This window comes from Hydractinia symbiolongicarpus, chromosome 13 (genome assembly GCF_029227915.1).
Source record: "Hydractinia symbiolongicarpus strain clone_291-10 chromosome 13, HSymV2.1, whole genome shotgun sequence".
Lineage (NCBI taxonomy): Eukaryota > Metazoa > Cnidaria > Hydrozoa > Anthoathecata > Hydractiniidae > Hydractinia > Hydractinia symbiolongicarpus.
In genome coordinates, this window is record NC_079887.1 from 15735518 (window position 1) to 15758653 (window position 23136).

General features: G+C 33.5%; 1 protein-coding gene across 1 annotated transcript; it reads right to left on the reverse strand.

Annotated features, from left to right (window-relative positions):
• Positions 1-168: 168 nt before the first annotated feature.
• On the reverse strand, positions 169-21194 carry LOC130623436 (uncharacterized). The gene is made up of 21 exons (XM_057438924.1): positions 20880-21194; positions 20164-20534; positions 19101-19626; positions 18103-18940; positions 17412-17608; positions 14043-14138; positions 12026-12244; positions 11573-11731; positions 7328-7486; positions 6641-6886; positions 5935-6150; positions 5415-5707; positions 4918-5191; positions 4654-4835; positions 4266-4489; positions 2385-2582; positions 1738-2030; positions 1439-1606; positions 1213-1281; positions 920-1137; positions 169-400 (listed from the first exon to the last, which is right to left on the reverse strand). The coding sequence occupies exons 1-21, from the start codon at positions 21106-21108 to the stop codon at positions 281-283; spliced, it is 5295 nt and encodes a 1764-aa protein (XP_057294907.1). The 5' UTR covers positions 21109-21194; the 3' UTR covers positions 169-280.
• Positions 21195-23136: the final 1942 nt, after the last annotated feature.

Consider the following 23136-nt stretch of genomic DNA (forward strand, 5'->3'; position numbering starts at 1 on the left):
CTTTTCCATGTTTCAAAAATTTTGGCTTATCTAAAATGCGTTTGACGCAGTTTGATGAACTGTTTGATGCACTCGCGCCAGCCGTAGACAACAAAAAGTATTAACCCGCTTAAAAAAATGCATCCAATATGCCGAACTTCCTTGTGGACGAGTAAAAGCAACAACACATTTACGAGAATACCAATTTATTTAAATTTCCTCTTTTATCATAATCATTAAAACAAAACCTTTAGTTGTTTTGATTTTCTTAGTTTCTTCTTCTCTTTTAAACTTCACCCTATCACTTTGGGTAACAAGAAATACTTCGTTTATCAACATGAACCATCTTGCTTTCAACTTTCTTGATGATGGGCAAGACACTTTCAAGACTTTTACCTTCGTTAAAGATTCGAAGCAATTGCTGTAAATAAAATATAGTTTTCTATATATCTATTACATCAATACAGTGTCTGTCTATAACCCGTAAGGTCGATTATATTTTCTACATATTTCTTTAAAAGCGCCTATAGAATATCCCCTAAATACTAAATTCTGTATTTATAAATCCTTTCTTTACGTTTTTAATTGGCTGGAACAAATAAAGTGATAGAATCAACTGATTTCATTAGCCGGGAATTTTTTGTGTGCGAACTTAAGTTTACTGTGACGAGTGCTTTGTTCCAAGTTGATCTACCAGTAAAGTTACGGGCGTTGTATCATTGTTGTCTATTTCGTCCAAAAGTTTTAATCTATTTATTTTGAATCAATTAACTTTTATTTGTAGTATTATGCTTTTAAATAACAAACCGTTTTGTGATAAGCAAAATAAGTTTTACAGGTTTAAATGACTAGATTTATATTATCACATTTCAGTATTTCAAGATTTTGTCAAATCAAATTTAAGAAAAAAAACGACGAAGAAAATAATAATAGTTTCTACCTCAGATAGTTGAGAAAACGGTTTCTCATCTTTTTCCGAAATGATTGCTCTTTTAAAAGCATTGTTTCCTTTTTTGGCCTTGTTCCGAATGTACTCGTCAATTGACTTGTATTCTTTGTCAGAGTACATATAGGATAATTCCTCTTTAATCAACTTTAGACCATGTTTGTTCAAATGCTGGAGACGCTGTGCCGACACATCTAGCCATTTTTTCATTCCTAAAATTAAAATAAAGTTTCAAAGGGTCTCCCTCGGACTGTTCGTTGAAACACAGAAAACAGTCGTTACCATACCATTCTCAGTAACATTCATCCAGTGATTCATGTTGATTACATCGCCAGCTATAACGTGCTCTCCAGTTGCTAAATCGACAAGTTTATTACTTAAAAACAACAACAACAATAACATCATCAAAAGCAACAGCAATCACAACAACAATCACAACAACAACAACAACAAACACAACAGCAAAACCACGACAACAACAACAACAAATATCAACTATAATAAGAAATATACCCATTTTATTTATGGTGCTTCTCACTGCTGTTAATCTCTTTCCCACCATGTCATTAACATTTTCTAAGGTCTTTTGTCCACTTTGCCATGAAGTTGCCCAGACTTTCATGTATCCTATGATATCTTGATAATCTTGAACTATGTGTCGAGTTGTAAGACATGAATCTTCTACAATTATAATAAAGTATTATAATGCTAATCAGTTACTACCCTTCACACAACGGGCCTGAACTTTCAGATTACAAATTATGGAAATTTCAAAAAAGAGAATTAAATTGGATTTTAAAGAAGGGTCTTACTTGGTGTCATATCTTCAATTTTAGCTTTAGTTACAGCAGGACGAGCTTCGTGGAATGGATTGTTTTTTGTGAGGACTGACCAAGGTGAGTATTCGTTAAACATTAGCATTGTTCTTTGGCTTACCACATTGAAACGGGAACCTTTGAGAGGGGATAAGCTAGCATTTGGTATAAAAGACCGCTTTCTTTCCTTTTCATCATCCTCTGGAGTTGGAGAATTTGATATGCATCTTTGTAATTCTTCTTCTTTTTCCTGGATACTCTCATAAAAGTTAGCCAATAATTCCGATCGCCTGTATAATGTAATAAAGTTTGTAGGACAACGTCTTGATTTGTTTTTGGAAAATTGCATTTTAAAGTGTATAATGTTTTGAAAGAAAATGCAATTGCGAGTTATGTTATCCAGCAAAAATATGAAATTTCTTCTCTCTTTTTCACTGTACGATTTTATTTTGATTTCCGTATTTTAGTTATTTAAACCCACCCTCCATACTCAAACAGAGAGTGGTGAACAAGGTCAAAGAACTTATCCTTACCAGCAAATAAAAAGAAAATTGTGTTTTGTTTTGTGCGCCATGTTTCATTTTAAATTGCAGTGCTAAAGTCACTGTCAAACGTACTGTCTCTACAATAAATATATACAATACCATTTGACTGTTGCATCCAGTTTAGGCTGAAGAATTTCGTACTCCTGTTTGTAAGCTTCTCTCAGTGCCATATTTGTCACAGATTTAACAAACTCATCTTGGAAACAAATTATATCCTCCAACTCTTTTTGTTTCGAAGTATCATCTTCACTAGTGGTTACTGTATAATCAAGCCTGAACTTTAAACACGAAGGTTCACTAAAAAAGTAAGGAGATATATCCTTTACTGATCTGCACCACATGTTAGATATATAGACTAAAATGATACCGAGGTTCAAACTGACTACAACTTGCGTGACGACAACAAACAGATTTAAAGTTTATCAGTTAGTTTATTCTAAGTAGTAACAAAAATTTATTTTAACTTCTTCCTTCCACTTAGTTTTAGGTGGGGTAAAAATGAAAAAAAATTAAAGAAGAATTCAAGGATACATTTGGGGTGCAAATTAGAAAGGCATGGTATGTATGTCAATATATGTCGCAACCAATATTTGTTAAGTTTCTGCGGTAACTGGGACATTCTTAATACAATAATAACCGATTACCCCGGGCTGTACTGTAAAATATCGCCCGAGGGCGATATTTTCGGTACAGCACGGGGTAATCGGTTATTATTGTATTTGTTAACCGTCTAAGTTAGATAAAAATAAAAAAAGGAATTTTAGTTTAGTGTTCTATAGTAAAATTCACTGGCACTACTTTTGTTAACACTCGAGGTCAAAATTCGAAACAGTCCTGTCTAAAAACAAAAATAAAACTTTGTAAACAAGACATTACGATGTTCGACACGTATACAGAATAATGTGTAAAGTTGAATGCGGAGCTAAAATATAGTTACAACGAATATTGAAGTAAATTTTTTTAACTAGCTAGGTAGCCAAGAAAAGCATGGGCTTCAACGAGCTTTATATTAACTCGGTCACCACAAAGCTAAAGGAACGAATCTGAAAATGAGAGGAGACGTATATGATTTCGGCGCCCTGTATTTAGTATTTTTGATAAAACTGGATATCAGCATCGTTTTTATGGACAATGTAGCTAGTTAACTAGCCATTTTGAAGAAGCATCCACACGGAAAGTTGCTGAATCTGGTTATTTGAACTGTTAAACTTGCCATTGTTGTTGTGTTTATCCTATTGTAGGAGTTGGATATATAATCATTTCCAATTCTTCTTAAAACTTGTTTTTCGTGCTTGTTTACATTTTAAGCTACTATTTTTCTTGACGACGGGCAATACCGCAAAATATCGGCCTGTCGTCAAGAGCGCTAAGCCAATCAGAATGCCTAAATACCCGTATTGCCCGCTTGAATAATCCAGAAAGTTAACAACATCTTTTAAAACCTATTCTTATTCGCTTGCAACAATCTTCTACTGAGTTGGGATTGTGATGAAACCATTAACTTATGATGTTTAAAGCAAGTCATGGATAAGGTAGAAAGTAGATTTAGAAAACTGCGACATTTAGTGTTGGCTTGCGACATTTATTTTGTGACAGTTATTGTTATCCATGGATAAATTTGCGACATTTACTGTCGCGACATGTTTTTGTTCATCGCTACACATATAGGAATGTGTATTCATTGGTTGTGCACTGATTTAGCATATCTTATCATTGTAGTGTGAGTGTAAGCAACATAAATTATGAAAATGAGTTGAAACAGTGCAAAATTGCTATCTTTGGCAGGGAGCAGGGTTTTACGAAGGTAACACACAATGTCGCAAATAGGTTAACGATACACAAGTGCCTTATTCAGATGAACTATACGTACTAACTATACGAACTATACATATATGCTCACATCTAACAAAAATTTTACCTGACATAAATTATATGATGGCAATATATTCTTTAAGTCCTAAATTCAACATAGATTAATACCTGGCAGCTTCCTTGATTGGATAACTAGACAACATGGAACGAAAACTGAGAATATTGGCAGCATTTGATTGCGAAGCATTCTTAATGTCACGCACAAATTGTGATGGCCCTGAGAGATCAGCATTCAATGTTTCAAGCCGTGATTTTACTCCTTGGATGTCGTTGACGAGAAATTCCGCCATATCTTTACACACTGTAGCATCAGAAAGCTTAGCAATGACACTCTAATGTGATAAAGATTAAAATCTCCTCTGTAAATACATTGGAAATATTGCTTTGTTATATCCTACCTTAGGATGAAAAACGTTTTGCACAACGTGCAACGTGTTATAATGTTATAACGTTATGATATGATATAAATAAAAAAGCTGTAAACAATTCAACATACCCTTGCAACGTTGTCATGGTGAATGGCTTCAGCGTGTGACTTCACTCTTTCAGATTCACATTGTGCCATGCAGCCAACATCACTGACTTTATGTGAGTCCTTAACAAACTTTAGACATCGTGAATCTTGTTGTTTTCTTGAGGTTGTGCATTTCTTCTCCCATTTTAGTCCTGGCATGTGAACTAAATATAGGAAAAAACATGCAGAAACCAATACTGCCACATCTGCAAAGTAACTTGACACGGAGAATGTGCGCATGTATACCTGGTTTACACTCCCTTCCACACCGTTTTGACACTGCTTGAAGAGAACGTGTTCGTTCAAGCTTTGATTTTTTAGCAGAATCCCCTAATGACTCAACATTTTCCGAAAGTGAATCACGTGTTGCCGAATGGTTCTGATAAAGGGCGGTTATCTTTTTTATGTCTGGAAGAAGTTTGTTCATAACGTCATCGTAGGGTTTTGTGAATTCATTAAGACTGTTTTGAAGAACTTCGGGAATTTTTTGTTTAACCTTAGACAGCACATCCACTTCGAGCTAAACAATAATGTTAAAGAAGAATAATTAATGAAAATAATTCAAGTCAAAGTTAGTGAGTTAGATTAGAAAAAGGGCCGCCAAACCACATAAGAAATCTTAAGCGTCATAATACTTAGTAGAAAGATATCTTTTTAAAGGCAACGTGAGAATGGCCAACTAAAGAAAACCTCTTAAATTTCCTGTAAGGCAATCTCTACAACAAAATACAGCATTTTCTAACCTTGAAATTCATGTTAGTGATTTCTTGGTCATTGAAATTAGCTGTCAATTTTAGGGTCCCTTCAATAACTCTATAAATCAGTCCAGTATGTAGAAACTCATATTTCGTTGGATTTCCACTTGTATCCTCCATAATTTTTATTTTTCCCATTCCAGCATAACCAACTGTCCGAATATATCCATCAATATATCCCTCAGTAAAGAAACCATTCTGATACTTAATATATAATTTCGGTCCAAGCATTTCTTCATCTTCATTCACCGTCACATGAATACGAGATACTTTCTTCTTTACTGTAAGAATAATATGAAACTATGGGTGAACAGGTTGGGGGTAATATATATTTTTGTAGTTCTAATTCTTCTAATTAATGCTTTTTCTAGACCTTTCTTATTTGCGTTTACAGATTGTCTAGAGAAGTTGCGATAAAAAATAGAATAGAAAAAGAAAACATAAGAAAACCAAAAGAAAAAAAGTTATTTCAAACTGGATTATTGAGCCGTTTAAGTCCTTAACGTACCTTTAATTGTTGTATTCTGAGGAGTTTTTCGGTCAACTTCTTCTTCAGTAACACCCCATCGAATAGGTGGTAATTCAACAATCATTTCGACTGCGTTATTTTCAAGTAAAACTGCTAATGGCATGTTATTGCCAAGACTTGTTTTGTTTAACTTTCCATAAAGTCTTAATCCTCCCTCGGCTTCGATATCACGATTTGGAACTTTCCAGGTTGTATCTAAAAATTATGTCACAAATACTGGATAGAAACTACTGAAGAAAAATTAAAAAGTAAGCAAATTGTGTATCTTGCTCAAATGTTGATTTGGAGCAAAGTAGTAAATGAGTTTATTAGAGATAAACACAGCACGTAAAGTATGTATATAAAACTTTACATTAGCAGACCTAACTAAAATCACTGCATCTTTTCCAATATTACAGCTTATCTGCTTAGTCATTAAAAATATAAATATTGTCATATGATGCCACAGTTGGAACTGTGGAAAAGTATATCACAATAAACTCGCTTGTTTTTCCTCTACAACATCGTTAAACATATACGGATTACAAAAGAAAAAATATTACGATGTGGCATAATACATTTTTAGCCCAGTCGGGTTAATGTATTGAAACTCAATGTGGTATATACAGGTAATAAAAACACAATATAAAGATAATAAAGGTAATAGCAAACATCCCTAAAGTTTATTGCAGATCTAATAATATACCTTGTCCGTTATGGTAGGTAAAACAAGCATCATTGATTACTGCTGTACTTAACAATCCCAGTCTTAGTATGGTGTTAAAAGACTTGAATACATTTTTCAGCAGGACTTTCGAATTAGAATGTTTGCAAGCGTAAAATTTATTCTTGGACGAGTCTCCATAAATATATTGTATCGTGTTTTGCCTGCCGCCCGTCATTGTGATCGCGTGTTCTGATGATGATCCAATTTTAAGCCGCGAGTGAAATTCTAGAGACAAATGTTACTATATTGCAGTTCACTTTTGCAATAATAAAAAATTTTGGTAAAGAAACTAACCTTTACTCGCTAAAAAAAACATTTTTAGCAGATTTTAGTATTTCCCGGGTTTCCCGAAGTTTTAATAACAAAAAACACAAGCACGTATGAAACAATATCCATAATATGATTCAAGTCTCAAAAAGACACATAAACACATCAGAGAAAATTCTGAGCGTGTTTTTATTTCGCGTATCATAATTTTAGGCTCGTGGAGATCTAAACACTAAAACACAAAATAAAAAACCAAAAAACAAAAACAGAACAGAACAGAAGAAAAAACAAACAAAAAAAAATTTGGCTCACGTAATTTGTTTTTATTCGGCTTTAACTAAGCGAGATACATTTGCGCCTAATTTTAGTAGAAAAACAACCTTTAAATACATTTCCTACCTATTGCTTCAATTGGTCCATTAAGTTTTAGGGGGTACGATTGAGACCTCGCATTAACTGTACGAACATTTGCTACACCAAGTAAGTTTGTGCCAACGTTATCATCTTCCAAAAGTGGTGCTTTAAACAGAACACTATCCCCAGTAAACTGTAAAATCACTAAAAAGAAGACATGAAATAAATTATCACAGCATGTGAATGTTTAAAAAAACGGGACTATTTTGTACATTATACGTTCTTAAAAGTTTTAAAAGTAATTATCAGGTTGATTGAAGAGATTTAAGCTACTTTTTTTTTCCAACTGCATATCTAAACAAAAAAATATTAAACGTGTCGCCTTCTTTAATTACTATGCTGTTGTCGTGTCCAGATCAACATTGCACATATAGGGATATGGTGCATATAATGTCAGTCTACAAATTGATAAAATTCAAGAATATTTAAGCCTGTTCTGCTTTTTATAATTCTTATTGTTTACTGGGTTCGAGCAATACACATTCTTCTCGTCTTTGTTTTGAAATTAAAGAGGCTACAAAACGAGCTATTTATTTTTGACTTTGGTGACTTACACGAAAGTCAAGATAATAGCCATGAAAAAATCTAGAAGCAGGACAAAATAATAACATTTAAAATATAACGTTGGACATTCAAATGTAATTAAAAATGACAGAAATAGTCGATTAATTACACATCGTCATTCAGAATGTGCGAGGATGGAGATTGTCGTCCATATCAGATGGCTCGCTTGATCGTTTTGAACGAATTACTTTATTTTTGTAACTATGGATAAAAGTAAGAAAATTATTCTTGGCTAGCTAGCTATCACCTTTACGCTGACTTAGATAGCTACTAGAAAAAGAGGTATCAGATTTTTTTGGTGGCAGTTAGCCAGAATCAGCACTTGGATTTTAGAAGCACTCAGGAATTCTTGGACTTGCCTAAAGTATTTTTTTCGAAATTTATTAGGAAAAGTACATGATGTGATGATGTGCTTTTGGGCAAATGTAGCGTTTAAAAAAAGCTCCAAATATCGCACGAAAAATCTTCATCAATTTGAATAATGTAAATAACAAAGTTTTTGTTTGTAGTAAGGAACTAGTGTTTAATCTTGGGAACTAGTAAGTACACAGGGTTCATGTCTACTTCATCTATCAACAAGAATTTTGTGAGTCAAATATGCTTTTTCTAGTGACAGGAGTGATTATTAATGGTCTATTATAATACCAAGATATCGAGCTTTTTTATCCCCAAAGTTCCGCACATAGCGTTGAAAAAAACTTAATGACAGATATACTCAAACAAACTTTAGTGACATTTTGTTGGCGTAGCTAGAGTTCTCTAAATGGCTTAATTGGACATATTTGCTCCATTGTACTGTTTACAACATAAACAGGTATCCTCATCTGTGAAATTAAAGCTTAACTCCCACTTAAAACAAGTCGACTTCATATGAAAGAACTTGAAAAGTTGTTTAGGAACATTTTTAAAAAAAAAAAAAAAAACTTTATTGGTTCTCAAGATTTTGAACTTAAAAGTTCCATTAATTATGTGAAATTATGACATCCATCTCCCTGCTTCTGAAAGCAATAAGCCTATTGACATATCTGTCCCGGTTCCGCAAAATACACAGGAGTATCGCCGCAGTAATCATGAAAACGAGGTTAATTATGAATATTTTATTTGTCACAGCGTATTTTTGCTGCGAAGAGGTTGTAGTAGTAAGGGTGAAAACTAAAATATTCTCGTGGTTTAGAGTGTGCAGCTTTTGTTCACACTACACTTATGTTTTTAACGATAAAAAAAATGGGTATACGACATGATTATGCATATGCCAAGTTCCATTCAACACAAAATTCCTTAGCCCATATATGTATACTTCAGGAGAAAATGAAAGATGAAATCAAGGAACTTTCCAATAAAATTGCTGTGGTAAAAAATGGATCTTAACAAGGAAATCAATTTATACCAGAGCAAAGCATTTTCTTTAGAAAAAATAAAACGTGATCCACGAGCACTAACATTTTACACTGGTTTTCCAAACTATGAGTCACTGTTATCAGTTTTGTCATACCTGGAACCAAAATTACGTCGTATCCACTATTGGTCTTGTCAAAGTCTCTTGGTAAGAATCATGGTAGTTTAATTTATAAACAAAGCTCTAGATATAGTCCTTCTCAACAAATGGTTCGAAAATACATGACTAAGCAATTTCGAGAGTATCCCACAACACGTGTTACTATTGATGGTACTGAAGTTTTTATACAAACCCTTCTTCTATAGTATCACAGTCACAAACATGGTCACAGTATAAACTTCATAGCACTTCGAAAGCTTTGGTGGGGTTATCCCTCAATAGATGTGTCACGTTTGTATCGATGTTATGGGCTGGTCGAGTAAGTAACAAAGAACTAATGAAAAAGTCTTGTTACCAGATGTTTAACAACGGGTAACACAGTTACTTGTGACTTAACTAGACATTTCAACATCAGTGCCCGTCTAGTTAGTTAATAAAAAAAATTGAATTTTGATATCCACAAAAAAAAGTTAAGTAGTCTATGTGTGCCGTAAATCCATAAGCATATATAATATGCTCCTGTAAAGTTTTTCTTATATATTTTTGCCCTGTTGGTCTAATGGCTATGACACTCATGCAAATGAGAGATCCAGGTTCAAATCCTGGACAGGGCTAGGAAAAACATAATTATCTTGTATCTACAACAACCAGGTAATAATGATTATATGATAGCTATATATATAGCGATTGTGAGGATAATTGGTATTTCGCGAATTGTAGAGGGTAGTGTTAAATACATTCAACACTTTCATTTATAGAGCACAAAAATGCCTTGTCAAGAAAAGGCAGCTATATGTACTTGTTGTCTTGACCAGTCTCAACAAATCATATTTTCAGAATAAGACTCACATAAACTCAAGGATAAGGTCAGATTTTGTGCTAGATGTTTTCTCCTTGTAAACAAACAAAATCTTTTTTATTTCGGGAACACGCAACGATCCTACGTCTACCAAACCATTAACTGTTTAAGTATGAGGTAACAATGCTGGAAACTGTTCCATATTGTACTCAATTGCAGCCAAAAATAACAAAAATGTATAAATTTGTTAAGTAATTTGTGCACTTTCCCGCTACAATTTCAAATGGTTCATAATAAACCTCGTTTTCATGTGCGCTATCATTTTAAGTCGCCACGGTTATTTGTGAACATGTGATATGGAAAAGAGCTTATTGCTGTTATGAATGATAATTGAATGATAAAATATTAACATTCATTTCAATATGGTCCAAATATCAACCTAAATGACTGAAAACATATATACATCATCATATCTTGGTAAAACCATTAAATAAAACACCTCACTTAGATCCGGGAGATGATGTCATGCATGATAAGTGACTTTTAAGTCAAAAATCTTGAAAACTGACAAAGAATTTTTATTAAAATAAAAAGATTCCTAGACAACTTTCCAAGCCTTTTCGTACGAAATCAACTTGTAAGCTTTAAGATAAAAACAGAACTTTTTTGCCCCATTTATCTCCTTCAAAACGGAACTCTTAGCAAATAAATTTCGTCTTATCATCATATCACTAATATATGTTAGTTTTCTGTTTCCCTCCTCTGTTATCGGCTGAGAAAACAACAAATTGAACACGCAATATGGAGGCTTCATCTTTATCTACGAATGTTCTTTATCTTTTTTACTAAAAAATTTGTTCAGTAAGGTCATAAGTAAAATAATAAAAAAAAATTTGGTCACATTTTGTTCAACATTTTTGCTTTTTTGATCGTCAATTCTCTAATTTAATTATTTTGTGTGTAAAGAGAAATATATTCCATCGCTTTTTAATTTAGCCACCCGTTTGGCCATATGCAACAACAAAATTAAAAACATTCAAAGTTGTCAATTTCCTTATAAAACAAAATGGTTGTAACATTTAAAATATATTCGCAGCGGGAAATTACAAATCGTCAGCGGGAATTTTCAAAATAATCAAAAATTTCATGATAATCAAAACATGAAATTTCAAACTTTCAGGATATTCAATGTTTTTCTTTTTGTTTTCAAGGTCCACTATAGATTTCCTGACCTTCCAGGTTATTAGAAGCTCTGGGTTGCTAATTGCGGAAACATTCAAGCCGCAGGGCGTCTTGTTGTATTTTACGTTCCTCTGCGTTGTGTCGAGGAAGAAAGTACTTACTTAAACCCGAATAATATTTAAAATAGTACCCGGAATATAAGCTGGGGCATTTTGCAACCACAAGGTTCCATACATTCGATCCCGTCCTTTGATCTCTTCCTTTTTCGTTTCATTGTTCTCAACAATACGCATCATCTTGTTATGCACTATTTTTCCAATTTTTGTACTTACTTCAGACGTTGAGATTCCTAAAATATCAAATTTACGATAACTTACACTGAAACAGTAAGAAATATAGTGTAGATATTCTGTGAAAATTTAAGACTGTTTAAAACATTTTCTTGCAAAAAACGGAGTCAATAGAAGTAATTTTGAGATACAGAAGATTAAAGAATGTGATAGTAGCTATATGACAGATTCAACCTCGATCCCAGGGCCTGTAGCGTTTTTTGATATGAAAGTGAAACGCGTTTTATCCTTGTAGTTGATGACAGATTTACTTCAAAATTGTAAAAATCATTTCATGCTAACACATAATTTACCTCTGATTTCGATACCCGGACCTAATTTAATTGGAGTTTCAAATAGTCCTTCAAGAAAGTAATGTTTGTCAGCATAGGCTTGTCCAAAGTATTTCACATTTAAAGTATCTCCTTCAAACACTCGCTGGTAGAACTTGCAAACTGGATTTTCCTTTTCTTTAACGATGCAATTAGAAAAACGAACGTTTTCCGCATAAAGAAGAACTCCGCCTTTAAATCCTAAAAAGACAAGTGATAACATCCAATGTAGTTAACTCTGTATGAAACAATAATAGTTAAAGGAGGGACGGAGTGCGCTGTGGCTCGGCTGCTAAGAAGTTCATGCTGGACCTAAGCATGTTTTGATATTGAAAGTAAACGTAAAGCAGTAAAATGGTCGTGTTTATTTTATGACAAAACTGCAAATTTTTGATAAATACGTTGCAGAACGAATATGTAGGAAACCTAAAAGATTCATTTATAACACCAGTATTGTTTATATCTTTGTAAGAGATGATTTGTATAATTTAGTATTTTTACGCACTTGCAAAACGAGAGGTTACATTTGAAAGGAATAAAATTTCCTTTCTTTTTATTGTTAAGGTCTTGCGTCGATACACACTATCACAAACAATTAAGTAAGAATGATATAAGTTAAATAACATATTTTTAAGATTTCGGATCACATTTGAGATCTTATTAAAAGGGCGGTCTTTTTCTTTTCTTCCCTCCTTCTTCAACTAATATTTGAAGCAATTGCCGTCTCGATTTATCAATCAGGGAATCTGTCAGTTTATCCCTGTGGTTTTCGCCCCTGTGTCATGCCACAGGAATCCGTGAAATGACAAATTAACTAATAATCAAATAATTGACTGGAAATTGCTTTTAATGCTATTTTTGTTAAGGATGCAATAGCTATGCAGTTTTACCATGATTTTTTAATCTCGATTTTGTCAGCGATAGTAAATCAAAGTTTATTCATTCATGCATCACTAAAAAGTGTTTTTTGAAACACACCTTGCCCATTTTTGCATAGCGGTAAATTATCGTTGCTAATCTTCGTAAACTATTATTTAATTAAAGTAAAATTTAAGTACTTTCTCGAACCGAACTAGACACTTCCCCTATTATACTGGAGATGGGTGGGAAGTGCGCCAACAATTTACTTTTTAACTCCTAAAAAACAACTTCGTACTTTCAATATTTTGTTCATTTGTGTCATCGCATGGAGTACATAGCTCAGCGGGACTTGTGAGGATACACTCAGTTCTTGGTCTTCCAAGAGAGGTTATAATTTATTGCGAGGTTCGAGCAATAAAAGACAAGCAAATTCCAGTAGAACAACATCATCGTAGAAAAAATAATTTTCAAGAATTGAACAACATGCGAAAGTATGTAAACAAGGAGAAACTTTGAGACTGGTTGCGTGTAATCATTTGACGTTTTGTTTTCAAGTCTGAAAAATTAAATGAAGCACCAGTTGTTTCTTAAGATGTTTTCATACAAAAATAACTCAAAAGAAATTTCATAATAAACACGTAATATTTATTTTTAACTCATGTCTAAAACTATAAAACAATATTTATAACGGTGAAACATTATTTTATTCTGATAAAGATATTTATTTCAAAACATGATGAAAAAAATTACTCTTAGACAGGACAGGAGGCACAGTTTAGCATACCCTCGCTTTGTTCATTCAGAATGAGTTTGTCTACATCCCCGCGGACCTACGTTACACAAGCTACTATTTTACCGAACAGAAAGTCCTAATCGATACTGTCATGGCGGCGACCGTAGGATTACTCTGACCTTAAATATCTCGAGAGGTAAAGCTCACAAATAGCAAAAGTTAACACAGTTCATATTCACATTACAATGAACATTTAAACACAACTTGTTATCAACGTTAGTTCTCCTTTAAAACTTTCTTTGTTCATATTTCATATTTTTTTTAAATGTTGCTTGTTGCCTTTAAAAACACTTTCCATCCGTAGAATTCAAGATGGGATATAAAAAATAATATTTTTGAACATACCTGTCTTATGTAAGATGTCATAACTGCTTTCCATATTTCGGCAAAATGATCGATCAAAAGAATTCTGCGAGAATCTTGATTTCCTCGCAATTAAACCTAAAATCATAAAGCAAGTTTAGCCCACGCAGTACAAATGTCTTCTCATTTTTCGTGGAAACGTAATTTTTCTATTATGATACGTTGCCTCGTATTTCTTATCGTATTGAGCCGATAAAAATGATTTTGTTATAATTTTGTATTTTCCGTCACAAATGCTAATAGTACTATATATTATGTTCATGTCAAAGAGATAGTTCGTTAGAAATTATTATAACCCAGCAAAAAGGGCTGTTCTGTACCGTTATGTCATGTTCACACTAAACCCATGCAAAACTGTGGCTGATATGGACTTCCTCACCTGTATTTAGATAATAAATACGCAGTCATCATGTTTCAAATGCGCGGCCGAACTTTAAAACACTCGGACGAGCCTTTTAATGTTTAGTCGCATATTTGAAACTTATTATGAAACACATTTCAGAAGGTGCGGCCGCATGTTTCGAGCTTATGACATCGGTCGAGCTTTTGGTATAATCTGATCTGTGAAATGATTACTTAAAACAAAACTGCGTGACTGAATATTTGATTGTTTTGTTTTTCCGGTCAGTTCTTTAGGATAATTAAAGAAGGCACTGTTGATGAAATGACTTTTAGTTAGTTAGTTGTTATCTCCAAGTGAAACCAAAGTTAAAGTACAAGGATATCTGTGCCCTTACATATGTACACCACGGAGTCCCTATACCAATGAGGCAGATTAAAGAAATATGTAGGAAAACAATTTTAGTAGAAGAAAAACAGTCCACGACATAACACTTCATGGTATTTACTAACTAATTGGTCAGTTTCTTTCATTTTTTTCATGGTATAATTCTTTTTTCCAGATTTGGTGGAAAATATTGCCTGCGTCCAAATGACAGAAATTGTCACTCTTTAATACGGTGTGCATGTGACGTTCGAAACAGACTCTTCGAAGCACATCTAAATGGAGTGAAAAGTAGGAAAAATAAGACGATAGTAAGGAGAATTTATGAAGTCAATAGACCAATGGATGTTTTTCACACGGATGGCAATGACAAACTTGACATTTTGGTTTTGCCTTGCATGGATGCGTTGATGATTTTAATAACTTGTCTGGCTGACTGCTGCAACAACAAACAACAACCCACTAGCAAACTATTGAATGGAATCAGTACAAAAATCGTCAATTTCATTTGCTGATTACTGATCAACATCTATTATTTCTTTGGTTGTGTCACTGCTATGTTCCTCTCTCGACCTTTCTCGCTGCATATCATTGTGAAAACTTGAAACAAACTCATTATTTTGTTTACAACATGTATAAAAGTAGGTGCATGAAAAAAATACTACAAATTTTCCGCATTTTCAATCAACAGTATCTGTAGAAACAACGAAATCATCATTAACATCATCCACCTCAGTGTCATTACATAACTTTGTCAGTTCCAAAATTGCATAACTTTTTTGATAATGTAGATATTCACTGGCTGTTTTCACTTTTACTTTAATGCAAATCTCTCCAATCTTTAATTCTTCTTCCTTTAGATGGTGCTAAGTATGTTGTAATAGTCACATGCCAGTGCCGCTACCACAATTTCTATATTGGTGGGGCCTATATCGAAAAATTACATATATGAATTTCGCGTTATATAGTGGCTACCCAAGTGGGAAATTTTTAAATTTTACATCTTTAGATTGGCGGAAAACGCCCTTCCAGACGTCAACGATCTCATCGATCAATGTAAAAAATCACGATGAATGTTTCAATATTTTTGTATTTTTGAAAAACTGCATTGTTTATTTGGCATCAAAATTTAGATAAAAATTTCCATCAGAACAAAATACAATAATAAATTATAAGAACATTAAAAATGTAAAGAAAAATAGAAATTTTAGGGGAGCTGCCACTTTTTAGAAAATTTACATCGTATTTGGTCTTTTTAAATTCTACTGCCAGCCCCCTTAAAACATTCAGTGATTTTTATAATAATGATCTGATAAAGGGTCCAAATATTCCTGAACGACTTTCTCTCTTTTTAATAGAATTCGTTTGCCACTATATATAAATCCATATTATCAGTGTATGTTTTGTGAATATGTAGTACCATCAGATTATTCATCCGTTTCCGTCTCTCTGGCTCTCCCTGTCTCTGTCTCTCTTCCTTTCTTCCTTTTCTTCTTTCTTTCTTTTTGCTCTCTTTCTTTCTTTCTTTCTTTTTTTTTAGTTGGAAAATTATTGTGCCCCCCTTCCCCCCCGGCGGTTACGACACTCCATGCTATCTTATGTGTTTCATCATGCATGCAATATTTTGGCATAATATTCTTCGAAACATATCAAGTGTTACTTGGTACGTTTTGTTTACACTATTTGGTCGACTCATAGCATCAATTCGTACACAGTGTGTGTTTTGTAAATTTTTTTTTTCAGCTGCTCCTTCTTTCTTTGTTAAAAGTTTGATATTACTTTCATTATTATCTGCATTAGTCCTGGCTGTGAAAAACTGCCTGTAGGCAATATGTCACCTTAGACAAGTCCAAACTTATTCGCAGCAGCTTTCTCGTCAATCTTTATCATGATAAATAACTTGAAAACGTAACCCATTTTATCGCAAAAAAAGTTCTTACAAAAAAGCCCGAGTAGAATAAAAACTCTTACCTTAGTAAACTGGTTCATTCTAGTGATAGCAGAGAAATCATCCTCCGCTTTGTTTCACATGTGCAATGTTATGATTTCAGGTACACAAATGCATGAAATTGTAATTATTGCGGAACAGGTTGCGGGACGTATATATTTTAGAAATACAGCCGCATGTTTCAAAAGCGCGGCCGCATATCTAAAACTGTTATATTACTCACCAAGCAGCGCATAATTACTTTTTTAAGCTTGAATCTACGGACCACATTATACCAAAGGACCGTCTCATCATTTGGGTTCAAAACATGCGACCGCATCTTCTGAAATGTGTTTCATAATAAGTTTCATATTTGCAGCCAAATATGATAAAGGCTCAGCCTAATGGTTTAAAGCTCATCCGCACACTTAAAACATGAGGCCCCATATTTATTTCTAAGTACAACTGAGGATGTCCCAATCAGGTGCAGTAATAGGTTGCGAATATATGCTAAAGAGACAAGTAGTTACAATTTGTTGTTTTTTTTTTCAAAAATTTTGATTTCGTTATTGGAACCTTACATCACTCAATGTTCACGTCATTTATGCTTGGAGTAAAAGATTAGTATCCAAGCCTTATTATTTTTACTTTTGACTAGGAGCATTTATCTTAATTAAAATGAATAAAATGAAGAACTTACCAACGTTTTCATAAGTTAGCCATAAACTGTCATTTAACGCTGGTGTGTTGTATAGATAAGCCACTGTACCGTCCAGCGAAGTCTTTCCTATCTTTAAACATAGCGCTAAGTTCATTTCTTTCTTTCGTTTATCGAAATAGTAATTGAGCTCTGTTTTGACATGTTTCTTTCCATTAATAGATGCCTGTCCTTTTATGCTGAAAAGAATTAAGGGCAATTTGTTTTATATCTAAACATATAAATAGCTACCACGTCCATAAAGAATATTAGCGACTTTATTGCAACACAGGAACTTTAATATCCTTTGAGCACTATTGTTGGTTAATGGTTTATATTAGAAAATAAATAAAATAAAAAACGAGATTAATTCTTTTTACGGCGGGGTTAATTTTTGCAAAGTTACTTTAAAATCTTTTTCTTTACATTTTTTTCCTTTACATCGTATGGAATTTTGTTGTGAATGAAATATAAATCCTTTAGTTAGAATCAATTATTCTTAAGGTTACGAATTCGCAGTTCTCAATTTCGCAATTCTATTAAAATAATTGTCTTGACAAAGGGTTATTTCACAATGCACAATTTTCCAGGTGAGATTCGCAAACGTTAACTCACCAATACTTTCTTCTGTAAACAATTTATTTCCCTAGAATAAACATCTAAATCAGTGCTATTTATTTAAGATTCTACTTACAACAATTTGTTTCGTTTCTTGAAGAAAATTTCAAATCGAAGATTTGACATTGGAAATGTCATCAAGTTGCTCAGAGGAGTATAAAACTTCTTATGCAAGTAACATTCTCCTGTTCTGTTTTGTAGTGTTTCGGCGTCAAATATATTTAACGTTCCATTAATCCCAACTCGTGAACGTGTTGTAATTACTTCTACATCAGCTTTTGCATTTAAAATAGTCTCCTTTCCATTTCCAGACAACGACCATATTGATCCATCATAACATTGCTTGAATGTTGTATCATTTATTTGAACTGCATCTCCCCTGTTAAACATTTGATATTTTCCATCCAATGTAAAAGACTGACAAACCTCTGTGCGGCGTAATATAATTTCTTTAATTTTGACGTAGGTGTTTCTTCTAATACCAAAATTAGGATCTGCAATTTGATTTAACACAAGAGTTGTCAGGCTTTGATATTCAGAGATATCATTTGCAGCCGTATTCGGTAAATGCAACCTAACTTCATCTCGAAATGGACAGACATGTGCAATAAATGTATTCAGAAGTTTCTTTGATTTATATTCAGGAAATTTTGTTTTGAAATCGTTTAAACGGAATCGTACGCACATTCCTGCAGTTACGTAATTTTCACTAACCACAGTTTTCCTTTCTTCTTGAGCGAGTGCGTATGGTGAAGTTTCATTGGCAATGTCTAGATCAGCAATTGTTTCAAAACCATCTCGAGATGATTGGAATAGCAGATCTCCGCTTTCTATCATAGCTTGTACAATAGGTCTATTTGGTCCCAACGCTTCTACATCAAAACCACCTGTTGTGCGTTCCCATTTAAACGTGCCTAGGGAAAACGTTAACAGAAATTATAGACTCTAATTTTACACGCTACATATAAAACAGTAAAAGTACTGAAAGACCTTGTTTATGTTTGCATCATATAGCACACTAAACGCAAAGGACGCGGAAAATCTCCTAATATTGTAAAATAGTGGAAATTTTACCAGGTGAAAATTTTGCCATAACTGCGCACGAAACTTGACTAAGATCGTCCATATCTCCATTTTTACAATAAACTATTAGCTTCTTAGAATCCTCAAGTAAAACACTTCCACTTGCTCTTCCAGTCACAGACGCTTCCCATAGTTTGTCATTACCCAAAATCACTTTAACCAATGTCCCACTCTCCCCCTCTACAATTGTGGTGCTAATTTCCATTGCTGAGGTATCAGCACCTACATTGTCAGGATACAAAGATGATTCATCTTGCTTTAGCCAGGCTAGAAAATTTATTATAGCGATATTATTTTCTTCTGTATTAATGGACAAGACAACGTCAGAATCTCCTACTCGATTTTCTCTCCATTCCTTTAGAATTTCGACTCCAGCATCTCCATTTGCCAATTCAATTGTGGCTGATCCTGATAAACCAATTCCTGACCAATCTGCAACATTTTCTTTTTCAGCCATATCTTCGTAAAATATCAATGCTCTTTTTATTGTCACACTGCGCAAGGTGAGCCAAGAAAGCTAAGTTAATATAAGGACAACAGAAACAATGGATTATCTCTAACATTAAAGGCATGATGCAAAACAAAATTATTTTGTTAGTATTAGTATAAAGGCCAGGATAGACTTGTATAATATCAAAATATATTCTAAAATACAGTTAGAATTTTTCTACAACATGCTTATAATTTGATGTAACATCGTCAGAATTTCATTTAAATTCATATAATCATTGCCACAACAACGCTAGCAAATAATAGATCTATTGTCACACAAACAAAGGGCATTCGAAACCAGATCACCAACAATATTAATAAAATCAAGCTCGTTTGATTTTTTCAAGTATTATAGCCATGCAGCAAATTATGAGGTTATGACGCACATACCAGATGTTGAAATTATCATATTATAGCTAAAGAATTATACGAAATTATAACCATATTTTAAAAATATTTTAAGAAATTATATGGATATTATAAGGTATATTTCATTGATATTATACAAGTGTATCCGGTCCTTTATGTTGGGGACAAGACAAATGAACCGAAATTTACCTACAGGTGATACTGAATCTGCACTAAATTTTTGTAAGGTCACTTTCTTCCTACTTCCACATGTGTCAATCTCAATTTTGCTTTTAGCAGTACTGAAATATTTGTTTTTTTGAATAATGTTCCTTGATATTCCAGATTCCAAGAATTCTTTCATTTTTGTCTGTGACAAATCCTTAAAAATCCCTTGAAATATGACAAGGAACAAACAGTTCCCATTAGGTTTGTACTCAGCTTTACAATCCGTGATCGTCGGCTGCTTCGTAACAGCGCAATCACCAAAAGATGTTACTGTTTGTGTATTACTTGCTAAACCATCTAAGAATTGAACCACAGCTCGACCAGATACGTCACGTTTGGCAGCTTCCACCATATTTCCTTAAAAGTCAACGCTCAGATTATCATGGAGTGCATATTTTGTATTAGAGCAACAAGTGTCTTAATAGTTTTTAAATGTTGATTAAATTGTTAATTTTTAATAAATGTTTTTTTATTAATAAATTTATTTGTATATTTTAGGACTAATTTGTCATGCTTCCTAAATTTTCTTGTCAAATATATTTCTTTGTTAGGTTTTTATGATTTTATTGGTAAAGCGAATAAAACTCACTTTTTACTAATAACAGAAATCATGAAAAATTAAATAATCAAAACATAGAAAATTGGAAATTGGGAATTGGAAATCAACTTTTTCGTGGAATGTACTTTGTTGGACAATCTTACCCGGAGCATTCTTTTTCTGTATTCTTTCTATTTGGTCGTTACTAACATTTTGTTCACTCATTTCTTCCTTCTTCTTATGTTCAGCAGTTTCCCCCAAAAAGTCTACCACTTCATAATCATCATGATGCACTGCGGGAGAATCTGGATCATTCGTTTCTTCTGCATTGAATATCTTGCACAACACACAAAACAACAGTACAACGGCATGAAAGATCAATGACTTGTACATTTTTACTTTTACAACAATACACGATCAAAGAATGTGATGATGCGTATTGAAGTTGATGGTGCGCTGTTTAAGACCTGAATCACCATAAATCTAATTCAGTTTCCTAAAGAACATAGAATAAGATTGTGAAGATGCAATTTGAGAATCTATGCCTTTAATTTACTGACACCGTACAGGTGCTTAAAATAACGCAAAATGCGGAGAACAACAAACGATAACTTAACGAAAACAAACGAAACGAAAACAAATACATTACAAATAGTTTAGTTTACTTGTTACAAATCTTTAAAAAGTGTTTTCCATAAGCTTCCTAACGGAATTTTATGTTTTCTGTGACGATCCTATCTTACCTCTAATTATTTTACTCACATTTTTCCATAAGCTTCCTAACGGAATTTTATGTTTTCTGTGACGATCCTATCTTACCTCTAATTATTTTACTCACATTTTTCTCCGCAAAAGAAGTGAAAAGTGCGAGGAGAAGTCAAGGTAGTAGATAACACCAAAAAAATAGAAGCCAAATACAAATTCAGGGAGATTTTTTGCTTTTCAATAAAATATTCCTCATCCATCAAAAGGTAATTTAAGATATTTTTGTGTGTGCCTTTTTAAAAAAACCGACTAAAAAAACCATCTTCTCGAAATTAATTGTCAGGAAAAACCATTTGTTGACCCATACCGTCCTTACCCACCTTATATATGCCACGACTTCAGAAATTACAATTTATAGTGCCCCAAAATTTTACTTTGCCCAATACTTCTTCCCGGTGTCACCGGAATTTTTAACTCCTCTGAATAATGACTCCCCAGTCATAATAAACTAGTTTACAATGACCCCCAGTTGAGATCAACTGGTTAATAAGAACTCCCCAGTCATAATAAACTAGTGAATTGTTACCCCCTAGGAAATAGTAACTCCCCCAGTTTATTTTGACTCCCTTATATTTCTTTTTGGATAGAACAGTAGATAGTCGGTTCAGTTACTAAATTTTATATGACCAAAATTTTACCCGACTTTTTTCAACCCGACCAAGATCTTTCCCCGAATTTTTGGCCTTAGCTAAAAAATTTGTGAGCACATTTTTTGATGTAAATTTCATATCAATTTCTGCGCGTTATCCATGACACGGTCACTTTTCAAATTAAGGATTGCTCTATCTTCAATTTTGAGAAAATTTTGATCATTTTTTATCCACATTTTTTTGGCTCCCCTCTTCGATATCTGACGACTCGATTTATTGGTTGATTATCTTTGGTTAGGATAGTGTTAGTTATATTTTTTCCAGTAGGTCTTCCGAACCTGAAACATGGAATTATTTTTTGGTTCTAGTAAAACCCAAGATGACTTCCTTTTCTGACTGTTCACTATGTATTTAATTTGCTTTAATACCCAGAATGCGCTCCGAATAATTTTGTAAACGTTTGGGTGCTTATTTTTACATTTCCATTATTTCGTTTTAATTCATTCCTTTTTTGTAAGTAAATAACAAATTTAATTTTGGTAGCTCTCGATCTTTCCTTCTTACAAGGATTTCTTTATAACGATGGCATGTCAAAGAAATATGATTGAACGATGTAAGGAATTTTGTGGAAGCTTGTACAAGGATTATCTCTACGATTTCATCGGGTAACTTATTCTATCTGTTTGGCTAACTAAATGGCTTTTTTTCGTCCTGAAACAGGGGAGTTTTTGCTCATCGTTTTTGGTCGGCGATTGTTCGGGCGCATCATCGTGATGGGGCGGTAATGGTTCGGGTTCATCGTCATGTGGTGGCCACGGTTCGGGCTCATCATCATGGAGTGGCGATATTTTAGCTTCATTGTTAGGCTGATTCAAAGGATGAAGACATGATTTAAAGGAGGCCAACATTGTACTTTTTAGCTCGTACACGACCACGCTCATTTTTCAACGCACACAAACCAGTCTTAGAAATGTTCTTTTCTGTATATCGACCTAACCATTTGAATGCAAACTTTCCTCCTTTTCTATAAGTTTTTTGTGCTTTTGGAGTCAAACTTTATCTTTGA